The 14,137-nt window shown below is 41.0% G+C and overlaps 1 protein-coding gene across 1 annotated transcript; it reads left to right on the top strand.

The window, feature by feature from the left end:
- The first annotated feature begins 2,718 nt into the window (after positions 1–2,718).
- e2f6 (E2F transcription factor 6) lies at positions 2,719–8,096 on the top strand. Its single transcript, XM_033648096.2, has 9 exons — positions 2,719–3,005; positions 4,204–4,524; positions 4,780–4,823; positions 5,099–5,154; positions 5,262–5,448; positions 6,200–6,355; positions 6,850–6,964; positions 7,091–7,241; positions 7,432–8,096. Exons 1-9 carry the CDS (start codon positions 2,889–2,891, stop codon positions 7,467–7,469), a joined length of 1,185 nt encoding a protein of 394 aa, XP_033503987.1. The 5' UTR covers positions 2,719–2,888; the 3' UTR covers positions 7,470–8,096.
- The last annotated feature ends 6,041 nt before the right edge of the window (positions 8,097–14,137 follow it).

Below are 14,137 nucleotides of genomic sequence, written 5' to 3'. Positions count from 1 at the left end.
AATTTTCCTACAGCAGGGTTTAATGTTAATGACTTACCTGGTTGTGTAAGTTGGTCAGAAATCTACTTGCCTGAAGTCAATTTTTACCTGCCCCTATACAAATTGTTTTATTTATAAGTGGTTATGGAATAAAAACAAAGTTAATTGTCATAAAAATGGCCCAGTTTTGTCAGCCTTGATCTCAGACTTGGAAAACTGCGCATAACATACAGAGTTTCTCCCACAACCTCCAATGCCACTCAACTAAACTCCTGTTCCCTTGACAATTGAAATGCTTGCTTACGCTTCAGCTCACAAGCTTTGTCTTTACCCTCCTCCATTTTTTTTGCGAGTGTACAATCGGTAGTGCGCATGTGCAACATGAGATGAGGGGCGAAGAAGATGGCTCACTCCTTAGCTACTTCTGTCATCAGCTTAGGAAAAACAATGTGTTTAATACTTGCCTGAGTTGCATGAGTTGCTCGATTTACTAGCCCATTGTGGCATTTTACTTGCCTCGGTCCATTAGGCAGTCCTTATTGTTGAGCCCTGTACATGTGCCAGAGTATTTAGATCTATGCGCCACTCCAAACTGACAGTTGAAAAAAGCTTGATTTCTCAAGCACTACAAATCTTCAGTCTGGTTCGGTGTAACACTTTAACCTGTCTCTCCTATTTCCTGTTCAGTTTGTGTTTTCCTACATTACCCAGAATGCCTTTCAACAGAGAAAGGCATCAAACTTTGTTGCTTTCATTTAAATAATACATATGATTAATTTATGACCCTTTAAATTGAAGTAGCCACCCCAAACTTTCCAAATATATGAATGTGGTTAAAACAATATAAAATATTTTTTGCTAAGATGGAATGAAAACATGCCAACTTGGGTTTGAATAACATATTTTCACTGTGTAAGCATCATGTGACTCTAATGCGGGGGAAATATTTTCTAATGTAGACATTTAAGAGGAAAATCAAGAAATAAACATCATAATTTGATTTGTGACTCCGAGGGACTGACCCCTAAAACACCATTTTCATATTTTTAGATGACTGAAACATTCTCTGCTATCAGTCTAGTTTCCCCACAGGGAGAAAAATATCCACCAAACAGGGGGAGTTTTCCTTTAAAGATGCTCCTTCTTTGGACTTTTACTGCAGAGCCTCATTCCCTGACTTTACATCTCTGTCCAAAGCTTCGTGTCTGCAGCTTCCTGCCAGTAAACTACTGCATTAGATAGACTGACAGCTTGTATTTTTTATTTAGTCAGTTATTCTTATTGATAACAAAGGAAATGGGAGTTAAAGCACAATTCTGCCACTTAAAGACAGTCAATAGACTAGATATTGTAATATCAGATGTAAAAGCTAAACTGTAACTATTTACATAGAGAATCTCAACACTAACATGTGACATGCTAGAATGCAAAAGAAATCCATATGAATATTTGTGAAATCATCAGTTTATGAAAATGTTACAGTTTCTTTTCAGCAGTGCATCGATAAGGGGTTTTTATACAACATTCATTTTCTCTCCTCTTACCCCTTTTTCTGTGTTACTCGCAAACTTTCAACAACAGTTTTCTTACCACATGGCATGGGTTTTGTTGATATTTTTGCTGTATGTTTAAGGTCACGAGATACGCTACGTGATATTTTAATTTGACTTGTGAAGTTTGTACAATTTTTATCATGCTGGTGTTGGCATCTCTTGCTCTGAATAAATCTTGTGTTGCAACACTGATCACCACCTGTTCTTGTTTTGAATCACAAGCTGATGATTAGGAAAGTTAGTAACAGACATTAAGTATAATACACCAGTGTTTTTTCATGTTTTAGCTTTATAACATTACTGTCAAGTGTATTTTTCTTCCTTCAAGGCAGTTGTCAGTTTCAATTCATTAATATCAACCTCCAGCAGCATATCAATACAACAATACAGAATCAACTAATGAATTAATAATACGTATTGTTAAAGAATATAAAAAGGACTTTCAATTTACCAGCTGCCACATTAAAGTGATGAACAAATAAATGCATTAATTGCTGTAATCCAATATAATATAAACTATTTTGATAAGGCCTACTTATTACGCTACTGGCTATTGACAAATATTACCATATTTCTGACAGCATACCTCAGTACTGATAAATGTTTTGTCAGTAGCCTTTGATTCATAGCAGTGACTGCTACACAAATAAGTGTACACCAGAGTAATATATGCTGTGATTAAGTTATGATACTTTATGTTGTATATATCAATGAAGCAAAATAGAAATATAATATAGCAGGCTATATGATGTGGTAAGACAGAGTGTAATATGATATAGCAGCCTACAGTATAGTGGATTTAAGATATAGGCCTAGTAGGCCTATAGAGGATGTAGCTAATAGTAGTAATTATAACAAAATATTATGGATTATTTTAATATGATATAGTATTGCAGTGTAACCGAATATCAAACGTAAGTATAGCATAAAATAAAAGACATATCAAATTATACTTCAGTCATTTTGATATTCTCATGATAAAATAGAAAGGCCATGCGTTTCAAATAAAAAAACATGATTTTTAGACTGTCAGTGTTGTACCTTTATAATAGTAGAGATAAATCAGTAGATAATGATACATAAAATATATATTTATTATTGTGTAAATGTGTAGTAGCGGCGCTCAGACAGTAGATGGCGCCAAATTGGCGCGCTCCTCTATATTTCCCTCCATTGTTGTATTTCCGGTTCAAAAACACACCCTTTCCGGTCTGAAAAGAAGCAGCTAAACACGACATAAACAAACCGAGACAACGTTAGTCGTGTAGAAGCAGTTGTTAACGGCTATTGTTAACGGGATTCGGATGTAGCGTTAGCCCGGGTTGACTCGGTTCCGGTGGAGGAGTGACGGTTACCATGGGGAAGTGTGTTGTCTCCGGGTGTCCGAACCGCGAGGCGAACGTTAACCGGGGGATCTACAACCGGGCACCGAAGAGGTTCTTCAACTTCCCCAAAGACCCCGCACGAGTCAAGGTATGGACACGTGAATTTAACCAGACCTAACATACTATTACATATGTAACGGTAAAGTTACGTATGGTGTGTTTTGGCGAACAACACTTCACACTGTTAAAAACTAGGGCTGCAAAATCCAACAATGAATGAATATTCTAGGTGGAAACTTAAATTTTGGGATTTATGTTAATTTATGGGATTAAACAGGGAGCTAAGGGACTAAAATTAACTGTTAGGGGTTATTTCTTCAGCCCCTGAGCCTTTAAACCCTTGTAATAACAATGAAAAAGGCAACAAGAACAATGTAATTACATGAGTTGATTCAGGTAATATTGTATTTTATTCTCATTGAACAACAGAAAGAAAACCTCCCCTATGAAACTTTTCTCCAAACAATAGTTTCCCTGCCAGGCCTTCATATTTTCTTTATGGACGTCTTTCATTTCAGGCTGTTGCCTCATCTTCACAAGCCAAGCTGAAGTCCTAATTAATGGGAGGCTGGCAAACGATCTGTGCATGTGATGGAGGAGTGTGCTGCACTTACAGTTCAATGACAGGGCATAGTTTTCACCAAAACATGCCTAAAGTCCTAGTATCACAGCCAAAATAGATTCATAATTAAAAAATGCAATTTTATATTAACAGTGTGCTAAAATTTTAACATTTCTGAGCTGAAGACGAACTGTGCAAACTGTCCAAAATATTAGTAAACACGAACAACTGTCTCCCAAATCCAGAAACTAGGGTGCTAAAATGCAAATGGTGATATCATGGGGTATAAAGTCTAGAGTCGCTCCATAGACAGTGAATTGGTAAAGATGTTAGAGATGACACTGAGAGCACCCAGGGGACTGTTCTGTGTATATGGGTATATTTTCTGACGCTACAATAGAATAAAGTCCATTTGGTTGTAAAAGAGAAAAACAATCAGTGGGTTCACAAAATCAGGCAAGTTTGAAACTAACTTCTCTGGTTTCTGGCTTTGAGAGAAAGAGCAGCTCATGTTCACAAATACTGACTGAACTTTCTCCAGCCACGAAAATAACCTATTGGAATTCTTGATATAGGCAGTGTTACCCTTTAACCGACCCTGTGCAACCCTCTCTTTGTTTTATAGTGTAATCAGAAATTCCAACTAGTCAGCAAAGCTCTGTTGAAATGTATCCAGTGTAAAAATATACAGCGTACCAACAGTAACACTTTTGACTCTGTCCAGGTATGGCTGGCGGCCTTGAGGGAGACAGACAAGCAGGACTCGACAGAGCAGCATTTAATCTGTGAAGACCACTTCCTGCCAGAGGACATCTCCACCAACGGCGTCAACAGTGACGCCATTCCCATCATGCCCCCATGCCTGGATGGGCCCTTGATAAGCCCCTGGGGAGCTGAGTCATCAGAGGAAGAAGATCAGTGGGCCACCGGTGGCGGCTGTGATGACGATGATGATGACGACAACGCTGATGAAGGTGTAGATGATGGTCCTGCTAATGTGGAGCCTCCAGCGCCAGAACTTCCTGTAGTGGATATACCACAGCAGGTCAGGAAACTGTTCATATCATATGCTCTTGTGAATATGACACATCTCTGTCAAAAACATCTCTCTTACACTGTTTGTACTAAGCACATAACATGTAATAACTCCCATAATATCAACATAACTGTAATTAATGGCTACATTGTTTTTTAAGTTCAAAATGTAATCTCTTAAATATTGGTTAATAATCAAACTTTATAATGTGTTAGATGTAATCAGAGTAGATTTAATCTGCTGTTTTCACTTTCTGAATTCCAGGAGGATCCAGAAGCCATGAACACTTCAGAGGCCATGACTCCTGGGTAAAACACATCTTCTGGTTTTCCTCTTATGTGTTACAGCCTACTGGTTAAATTTAATATTTGCACCTACTTTTTATCAGTTAAAATAAAAATTCGTTTTGGTTAGATTAAAAATAAATATATTAATCTGCTGTAATTTCCATGTAGGAGCAGATGTGATGGTGGGACATTGAAGTGGTTCCTGCACATGTTGGCACATAGTGTATTTTACATGAGCTTGACAGAAATGACAAATTTTAACTCAAGTTGAATGAAACATTTTCTCTTCTTTCCAGCGTCAGCCTTTATCAGAAGAAAGAGAGCATCCAGACCAAAAGAGTCAACAGAACAGGTGTGTGCTTCTGTCATATCTTTAGCCAAACCTGATCTTTTATTTATTTGACAATATCTAACACAAATAATAAGATACTAATAAGATGGATGTGGTGTTGTACTCAGATGTGTCTTTGGGAGCGCTGACACAGCATTTCCTGGAGCTGATACTGAACGCTCCGGACAACTTGGTGGATCTCCGGCAGGTGACCACGAGCCTGCAGACCCGCAGGCGGCGAGTCTACGACATCACCAACGTCCTGGAAGGCATCAGCCTCGTTGAGAAGCAGTCTGCCAATAAAATCAAGTGGATGTAAGTAAAAGGATGAAAAGATATGATGAGGGTGGATGTCTTCAGGTTGTGTTGTTATACACTGTGCATGTTTGCCTTTATATCTTGGTGTTTTATGGACTTTGCTAGTCGCTGTTACCCCAAGTTAAAAACAATTAACCAGAGATGTGGACTTGAGTCACAAATCTGATGACTGTAGACTTGTCTTGACAAAGTGAAAAAAGATGAATAAGGTGATCGCCGAAGTCACACAATAACACAAATAAAATAACTGATCCTGGACCACTACCTAGATTTTTTTAAGGTAGCTAAAATACATTTTGTTGCTGACCCCTCCACAGCAGTACCTCCCAAGATCCCATTTCAAAAGAACCAAACTATCCCTTTTAATTTCCAAATCTACTTTGTTTAACGAATCTTTCAGATTCCAATCAAGTTGCACGAGAGAACCATGAAGAAACATTATGTTACTGAGCGCCTGTAGGAAAAGATTATGCCATTTATCTTTTTATTTAATTTTGACATAAAACAAGCAGCAAAATCCACTAGTTGCAGCCCCAATATGTAGTATGTATGATGAGCTGAAATCATCTGATAATATTTGGCATGCCACTTTATCTGTCTGGCTCTATTTTGCATTTTCTCGGAAAAATCGTTCATTTTGAGAGCTCTAATCTGTAAGGTCAAGAATATCCTTTAACGCTGTTAAAAAGTCTTGTGTGTTGCTGGTAAGCTTTGCGGTAAACCTGCTGTCTGACTGTCGTCTGTCCAGAGGAAGCTGTCAGATCTCCAACTTCCTGTGGAAGAACCGGCAAAGGTTCGAGAGAGAGCTGGAGAACCTGAAGCTGGTGGAGGAAACGCTCGACACCCTCATCAAAGGCTGTGCCCAGCAGCTCTTTGACATGACCGACGACGTGGACAATGCAGCATATCCTTTCACACCAGACCCAGAGGAGCCTGTCCTGTCTTTTTAGAATAGATTTCATTCTATCCATTCATCAGACATGAGCCCTTTATTGCTACGGGAAATTAACGACCTGAATCCCAGAGCTTCTCACAACTTGAGCCGTATCAGCTCTATAGGATGAAATGTTATGTTGTGTTTCCAGCTTGCTTCACTGCCCCCATGTGGCCAAAACATCAGTTAATGCAGGTTTATTAAACAAACCAAAAAGAAGGAAATCCACCAAAAATCCTCACTTCCTAGTGCATTCTCCCCATAGTGCAAAAACATTAGACACTGTTTTATGAATCAGATTTAATTTGTCTCATGTTGCCAAGACAGACATGGGAGGAAAAACAGGCATCGAGCTCATGTAAACCTTCAGATTAATCTTGGAGGCCTACAATAAGTTTTTTAATCTAGGGAGTGAATGAAACAGTTGTAAATGTTGAGCAGGTTTTCTTTAACCTTTTCTGCACGTTGGCCTACGTGACCTGCGAGGATATCAGCAGAGTCAGAGCCTTCGAGGAGCAGACGGTGATCGTCGTCAAAGCTCCGGAAGAAACCAAGCTGGAGGTTCCTGCACCCAAAGAGGTGAAAAAAAACAATGACTGAGTAGTTTTCTGGATGATCCGGTGTGTTTGGTTCAATATCCAAGAAGATAGTGTGTGTGTGTGTGTGTGTGTGTGTGTGTGTGTGTGTGTGTGTGTGTTGACACAGGACAGCATCCAGGTCCATCTGAAGGGGGGTAAGGGTCCCATCATGGTGGTGACCTGTGAGGTCGGGGCAGGAGGTGCATCTGCAGAGAATGGCAATGGCTGCTTGTTAACGCTGGAGGAAAGCCGGATAAAGACTGCTACGCTACACACAGGTAACAACAACAACAACAACAACAACAACAACAACAACACATGCCTAAACACCCCTTTGCATGTGTACACTGCAGTTTCTTGTCTCTCATTGGCCGACAGCGATAGCAGTACATCTATGATAAGCTAAACTCAGCCACTAAGTGTTTAATATTGTTTCATTTCATTTGTTTTTTGCTGATGTTGTTGCAGAGTCATCAAGTCCACAGAGTGCTGTGCAGAGCGCGTAGCCACCAGCTGACCACCAGGAGGCGCCAGCTGTCAGACACCAGCCAGGAAAAACCACAGAAGCCTGAGTAGATGTGCTCCGGGTAGTGAATACAGCTAAGCCTCAACAGTTACAGAGATTTCAGCTGACTGAGCTCACATGTGGTACAATATTGAAATAATACCCAGCTGATACATGTTTAAATCAGCTGAAGCATTCACATATATCATCAGGTTCAAACTGATCAGAAGCAAAACAAAGACGTTTCATCATAGAGATCAACATGGACGACACTACTCATGGATCTGTTTCATTTGTTTGTCGTTTTATTACATTGGTTCACAAGAAGGAAATGACGTAACAATGAAGGACAGGGTGGCGACACTTTGACTGGGATGTTAGTAGCTTTATTTTTGTATGAGAGATGACAGAGGAGTGACTCAGCTCATGTGTAGATGCAGTACGCAGCTGTGCCTCTGTACTGCAGAGAGGCTTTGTATTATATATCACAATCATGTACTGACCAGCAGTACGTTGTATATTTTATTTTGTTTATACGTTTGTCTTAAACTTTTCTTTGTTTCATCTTGAACTTTCTAATGGAGAACACATCTCAAACACGCTGTAATCAATAAACAAATTGAACTCATATATCTCTCGCACATCAGCTTGTTTCCTCTCACCAGCCTGCAGCCTTCAAGGTTGCTGGTCTGAATCCCTGAAGCAGTAAAGGAAATGGAAAGTTTTGACTGGTCTGGGGCAGCAGCATCTTGGGCTCTACATGTCGCTGAGGTGCCCATGAGCAAGGTGCTGAATCGCTGCCAGCTTGTAGGCCTGCTACAACTGTTTCCTGGCTGCTGACCTTTGACCTCTGTAGCTCAACCTGCCAGCAGACTCTTGAGATGTGTCAGACAAAGCAAGGAATCTGAGCGATGAGGTACGTGTTTTTTGAGGGAGGGACAAAATTGCTTCCTGTTTTCAAGTAGCAGCACTTTGTTTGAATCGACTGGAATTTGCTGTTATTTGAGCATTTGGAGTGACCGTATAGTTTCATGCTTGATGTTTTATTTTCACCTTTAAAAGTCAATAAGACTGGTGGTGAGTTTTGTTATTTTCATTCCCTCAAAGTTTAGAATAGAGTTTTGGAAAAACACACTTCATCAAGGCAGGTGATCACTGTGGCGGTGCCAGGGAGCCGACTTCACCTGCCAGACACAAAAAAATTATTCGTCTTTGTTGTGTACAGTGTATATATTACGGACCACTTAAAGAAGCTGTCGAAAGAGAAGACTGAAGTTTGATTTTATACAGGCGACATTGTTGAATATGATGCACCCAAATCATTGGTGCTATTGCAGAACTGCATTTGAAACTGCAGAGTCCGTGGGCTGCCTTCAGTCACTGAAACGAGGTAGGCTACAAGTCCTTTTACATAATTTCATCAGCCAAGTTTTGGCTGTATAGCCATGAGTACTGCTCAAGGTTTGAGGACTTACTTGGCAAGTTAGTTTAATCATCAGAGCCTTGGTAAGGAGTTGCTTTAGGACAAATGCTTTCATTTTAAATTATCTGTAGAGAAGTGAGAAAGAGTACTGTAGATATAAACAAATGCTTTCTCTAAAGACGCCTTGGCTCAGTTCCCTCAGCCCTCAATAAGGCCACAGCCCTTCTGTGTGGAGTTTACATGTTCTCCCTGTGTCAGTGTGTGTTTTCAGAGTTCTCCGGCTTCCTCTCAGTCCAAAGACAGGCACGTTAGCTTAATTGGTGAACTGGTGACTCTAAATTGCCTGTAGGTATGAATGTGAGCGTGTCTTTACGCGTCATCCCCCATGACCTTGTTTCAGGATGTTATGGACAAATGAAAAATGTTTTGGAGAGATGTCGATTTAGCTTCATTGTAATTTCAGTTTGTGGTGCTGTTCAGCTTCTTTGATATAGATTGGAGAAAATAATGAATCATTTAAACATACAATGAGTTACTTTTTAGGTTTGATTTTTTTAATCAGTGTAGTTCTAAGTATGAAATGACAACAGAAATAAAAAATGAAAACAATGAAGTACATTAAAGTACAAACACACCTTGAAAGCAAAATGTGATTAAATTTTCAATTTTACTTTAATAGCCCAATATCACAATTCACAATTTGTCTCAAGGGGCTTTACAATCTGTACAGTATTTGATGGACCCGGTCTTTAGACACTTGATTCCAATCAGGATAAAACTCCCCCTAAAAACTATTTAAAGGGGGGAAATGGAGGAAACCTCAGGAAGAGCAACAGGGGAAGGATCGCTCTCCAGGATGGACATCCCGTACTGTATCTAGGTGTGTTATTATGACCTCTTGTGTCACCAAACTGCAACTGCATGATCTGCAAAATCCTCAAAGGCATTGTGCAGTGTGTTGAAAAGAGAGAATGGGTTAGATTTTAAGGAAGCATGCATGCTGATACTTTTAATGAGGTGATATGGGTCACTGCACACAGACAACTCATCTTTCATTACAAGTGGCCATATTGATGTTTGGATTGAGATCTGCATCCTTCATGATCCCTCTTGGTTATGACTTTGTCATCCTCCCATTATTATGTAAAGATGTGTTTTTGTTAAAGATGTCAGCTCTGAGTGAGGACAGGTAGGAAGGAGTCCATTTCTCCTAAGCCACTCTGTGTAGGGAACATGAAAGACAGCCAGACCAAAGCTCAGAGGTGAGATGTGGATCTCTGTTCATGACTGTTCTTCATTGCTGAACTAACAACTCTCTAGTTACACTCAAAGCTCTGTGTGTGTTGTACTGGAGCCCAGAACAGCTGCAGAGACCAAACTGAGGAGGAACAGCATTTTGTTGTTGAGCCGTATTTATTTGAGCCTGAGTATACGGACGGAACTCAGGCTACTGGACGAAGCAGCCGCCGCAGCTCATGAGCCTAACCCTCAGCCAGCCGCAGAATACCGGAGTCCAGCACTGGAAACCTGGTGGTGTAGTTGTTTCAAATGCAAAGCAATGCCAATGGATGAGGAAAGTCTTTGCTGCTCAGACTGGGAATTGGCGATGCCTGCACTTGAGAATCTGGACCTCAGTACTGACAAGACTGTTGCTCTTCAGAGACCATGCATCACCGATCACCCTGAGCGCGCACACGTGAGCACGGAGCACAGAGAAGCAGTCAGAGCTACAGGCTACAGTGAGGCTAAAAACAGAGTTCATATGACGTTTTTCGAAACAACTTTTTATGTCGCAGCTGCAGCACACTTGGATCACTATGGATGAGCAGTATGGAGATACTTTGTGGATTCAATTTTGTGTTCTTGGACGTTAGTCTGGGGCGCCGTCTGCCATTAGGTGTGCTAGCCGCTCCCCCCGCCGATCTCTGCAAGGGATGTGAGGACTCTAAAACTTCACCAGGGCCTCCGTTGGCATATGGGTGAGTAGATAATGGCTGAATTTTCATTTTTGGGTGCACTATCCCTTTAAGTTCTGTGTCACGTTCCTTGAGCTGTTTCTGAGCAGTTCCTGGGGTGTTGCATGGTGCTTGTCGGGGAGTGACGGTGCTATGACTGGTGTACTTGGTGTGCAACGGTGTTTGAGTGGGTGGAGTGCATCAAGTGGCCTCCGCATGAATGCAAAGACCAAAGGTTTCTCAGCAGAACATTGAATTGTAACAAGATGATCAAAGTCATGTTATTTGGTACCTTTAGTAACCTATATGGACATGTACCTAGACCCTAGATCTATTTAGCATTTCCACCAGAGACAGTGTCCTTACATATAGGCGGGGTTGTTGTCACTCACTGCTCCATTCAGCTCTTGCTGTATTCACTATTCACCGTCCATGGCACAGGGTAGCATGGCAACATTTTCAGAACAAAAGAGAACAAGCTGAAGTGATAGTCTCTCCTGATGGGATATTTAAAAATAGTGGGTTTTTGCATTGAGTCCTTGTCAGGCAAGAGCACGGGTGTAGTGCAGCCAGAGCACACTGAAACTACCCTTTGCTACATTTTTTCCCCCAAGTTTGAATTAGAATATATGCTGGTTGAAATTCATATACATTTTTTTAACACATACAGTGTATGTCAGTCAAAACAGATATTAAAAACAAATGGAATGCTCAAAGCTATTATACTGACATTTAAGGTGTGTTCACTGATATATTGCCAACTCATGCATTGAGTAAACGTTCACCTGAAAAGTTGGCCTCCAGCAGTCGGCCCAGTGAAGTAAATTATGTTTTTTCTCAGTCTTTAGCTGCTGCTACAGGCTGCAAAACGTCATTTTATTTTATAGTTATAGTTTACTTATGTATGAAAAACCTGCCACGGTATGAAAAGTGGTTAGATACCTTCCAAAACCAGTCACAACTAGAGTGTTCTCTATGACCAATCAACAGACTGCAATGTTTCTAGCTCCACCTTTTAGTATTGGATCAGTGTGCTAGGTCCCCAAACAGAGGGGTGATGAAAAATGAGGACAGTTCTGTTGGTACCGTCGACATCTTTTCACAATGGAAACAGAAAACTGAGTTTTGTAATATATAACTGACCTGAAGTGGACTGCTTTGTGGTAACAAGAGTTTGGACACAAAAACGTGGGAAAATAGGGTCCAGGGTGAAAATAATCTCAAGTTTCCCTTTAAAATAATTGTATCAGTAATATAAAGTGATGGGCTGACCCATGTGCAACTGCTGTTCACATGGAACCCTTCTGCCAATCGGCCTTCAAAGTTCTCATTTGAATATTTGCTGCTACCACCAGCTCAGCCTGCTGCCCTCATGACCTGGCTCCAGATAAGCGGTTGAAAATGGATGGATGGATGGATGGATTGAGATTCAGATTCAAAATACTTTATTAATGGATGGATGGATGGATGGATGGATATAAAGTGACATACTAGTATTTGTACTAGAGTACTAGAGAGAGTTTGTATAGTTTACTTTCCCACACCTCAATGTATCCCCTTTTTAAGCCACTGTGGTTGATGATCATTGGTCATTTACTATCTCAAATATTTTACAATGCAGCATTAAAATGATCTTGACCCTTTACATCACCACCACCCAATGGACAGACTGCATCACTGCATCTCCAAAAGAGGAGACTCAATTTTTTTCCCAAAATGAAACCTGATTCCTGTTCTGGGAATTCTTAAAAAGCAGAAGGAGACCAACAGATGCCCTTAAGACAGTCTTTAACAGCGGGAGCAAAGCCACAGTTTTTTTGGATTGTTTTTAGATTTGCCTACAGGATTCATCTCGTCTAATAGACTTGCATCCTCTGTATCTGGGTCTTCCTGTCCGTCACAAATATACATGACGAAGAGGCTACCTTCCTCCCACGAACATGGTGAATATGGAACAGAGAGTAATAGAGGAAATGATACTTGATTGTCTCTCATTTTGCCTGTGGATGGGAACATTATGGCTGCTAGGCACTCTGTGTGTGTGTGTGTGTGTGTGTGTGTGTGTGTGTGTGTGTGTGTGTGTGTGTGTGTGTGTGTGCACGCTCAGATAATGTTTCCTATGAGTGCCACCACAACATCCCCAAACCTCAAACCGAAATCCTGCAGCCAAACTGTGGCCGAGTCTTTCCTCTATCTATCAAGCTGTCAGAGCGACCCACAGAGCACTTTGTGCTGTCTTGGTTTTGGAGACGATGCTCTCATTCAAAGGAGCACATACTGACGGTAAAACGGACCAAAGAACAAGCTTCAACTGTCAGACCTCCAATATCAGAAACCAACAGGAGAGGGTCTCACACTCAACTTGTCAGATACTGATGCTTGGGTCAGAGGCCCTCAGTGTTAGATGCCGATACACTACAGCAGTCTAATGTGGCTGTTTAAGGCACACTGGGCAGTGACATATTTTTGACAATCCGAGCAATGGCTGTAGTATAAAGAGCGAGAAAGTTTGCACAGGTTGGGTGGAAGGGCGGTGGATGAGTTTCAAGCGGAAGATCGCTGTTTGCATCTTGCGCAAAACCAAACGTAAGTGGAGTTATTTTAATAAAGACATAGTGTGCTAGTATGTGTAGCATGATGTTACATTATGTTAGTAACAAATGTACTTATTTTAAACCAAGCCATGATGTATTTTTCTAAATCAAACCATGTGCTTTTGTTGCTAAACCTAAGGAAGAAAACCTAACAGAAAATTGAGCATAGTGTTAGTTCACGCAGGACACTATGTCAAGCTGATCTCAAACAGCCAGTCAACTGATGGAGCAGCTGATTGATGGAAGGGAGTCAGCTGATAGATCACATGATTTTCTTTCTATGCAACCAGTCTCATTCAGGGCACCTTATTTAAATCGGTCTGGCCTGTCTACTGCTGCTGCTTCCTCTGTAAGCCGCTTTGCAATCCGCCTCCACCCCAGCTCCTCCTTTTTATGCTGTGTCTGACTTATCAATGTCATTTCTGTTTGTCATTGATGCTGCTCTGTCCTGTTCCCGAGGGGGGGGGGGGGTCTTTGCTGCTGCTCTCCCTGCCTTAGGCTTTCCATGTAGGCACATTGAAGGGCAGGGAGGTGTGCTCTCTCCGCCTTAGGCTTTCTGCGTAGCTCGAGGAAAGGCAGAGAGGTCCCAGAACAGAGCCATGCTGACAAATGTGATACTGAAAATGGAAAATTTTCTTTGACTGAAGTGGTCATGACTGAACTACATTTCCTCTCAAAAACAAAAGTTTATTTTGAA

Source organism: Epinephelus lanceolatus, chromosome 13, assembly GCF_041903045.1.
Source record: "Epinephelus lanceolatus isolate andai-2023 chromosome 13, ASM4190304v1, whole genome shotgun sequence".
NCBI lineage: Eukaryota > Metazoa > Chordata > Actinopteri > Perciformes > Serranidae > Epinephelus > Epinephelus lanceolatus.
This window is presented reverse-complemented; position numbering and strand designations above follow the sequence as displayed.

What these genes read in the sequence shown, in the direction of transcription:
- e2f6 (XM_033648096.2), top strand. Translation starts at nt 2,889, where the DNA reads ATGGGGAAGTGTGTTGTCTCCGGGTGTCCGAACCGCGAGGCGAACGTT. An exon ending in GACGACGTGGACAATGCAGC is followed by an intron (nt 6,356 to 6,849) that starts ATATCCTTTCAC and finishes CCTTTTCTGCAC; the next exon opens with GTTGGCCTACGTGACCTGCG. An exon ending in GACTGCTACGCTACACACAG is followed by an intron (nt 7,242 to 7,431) that starts GTAACAACAACA and finishes ATGTTGTTGCAG; the next exon opens with AGTCATCAAGTCCACAGAGT.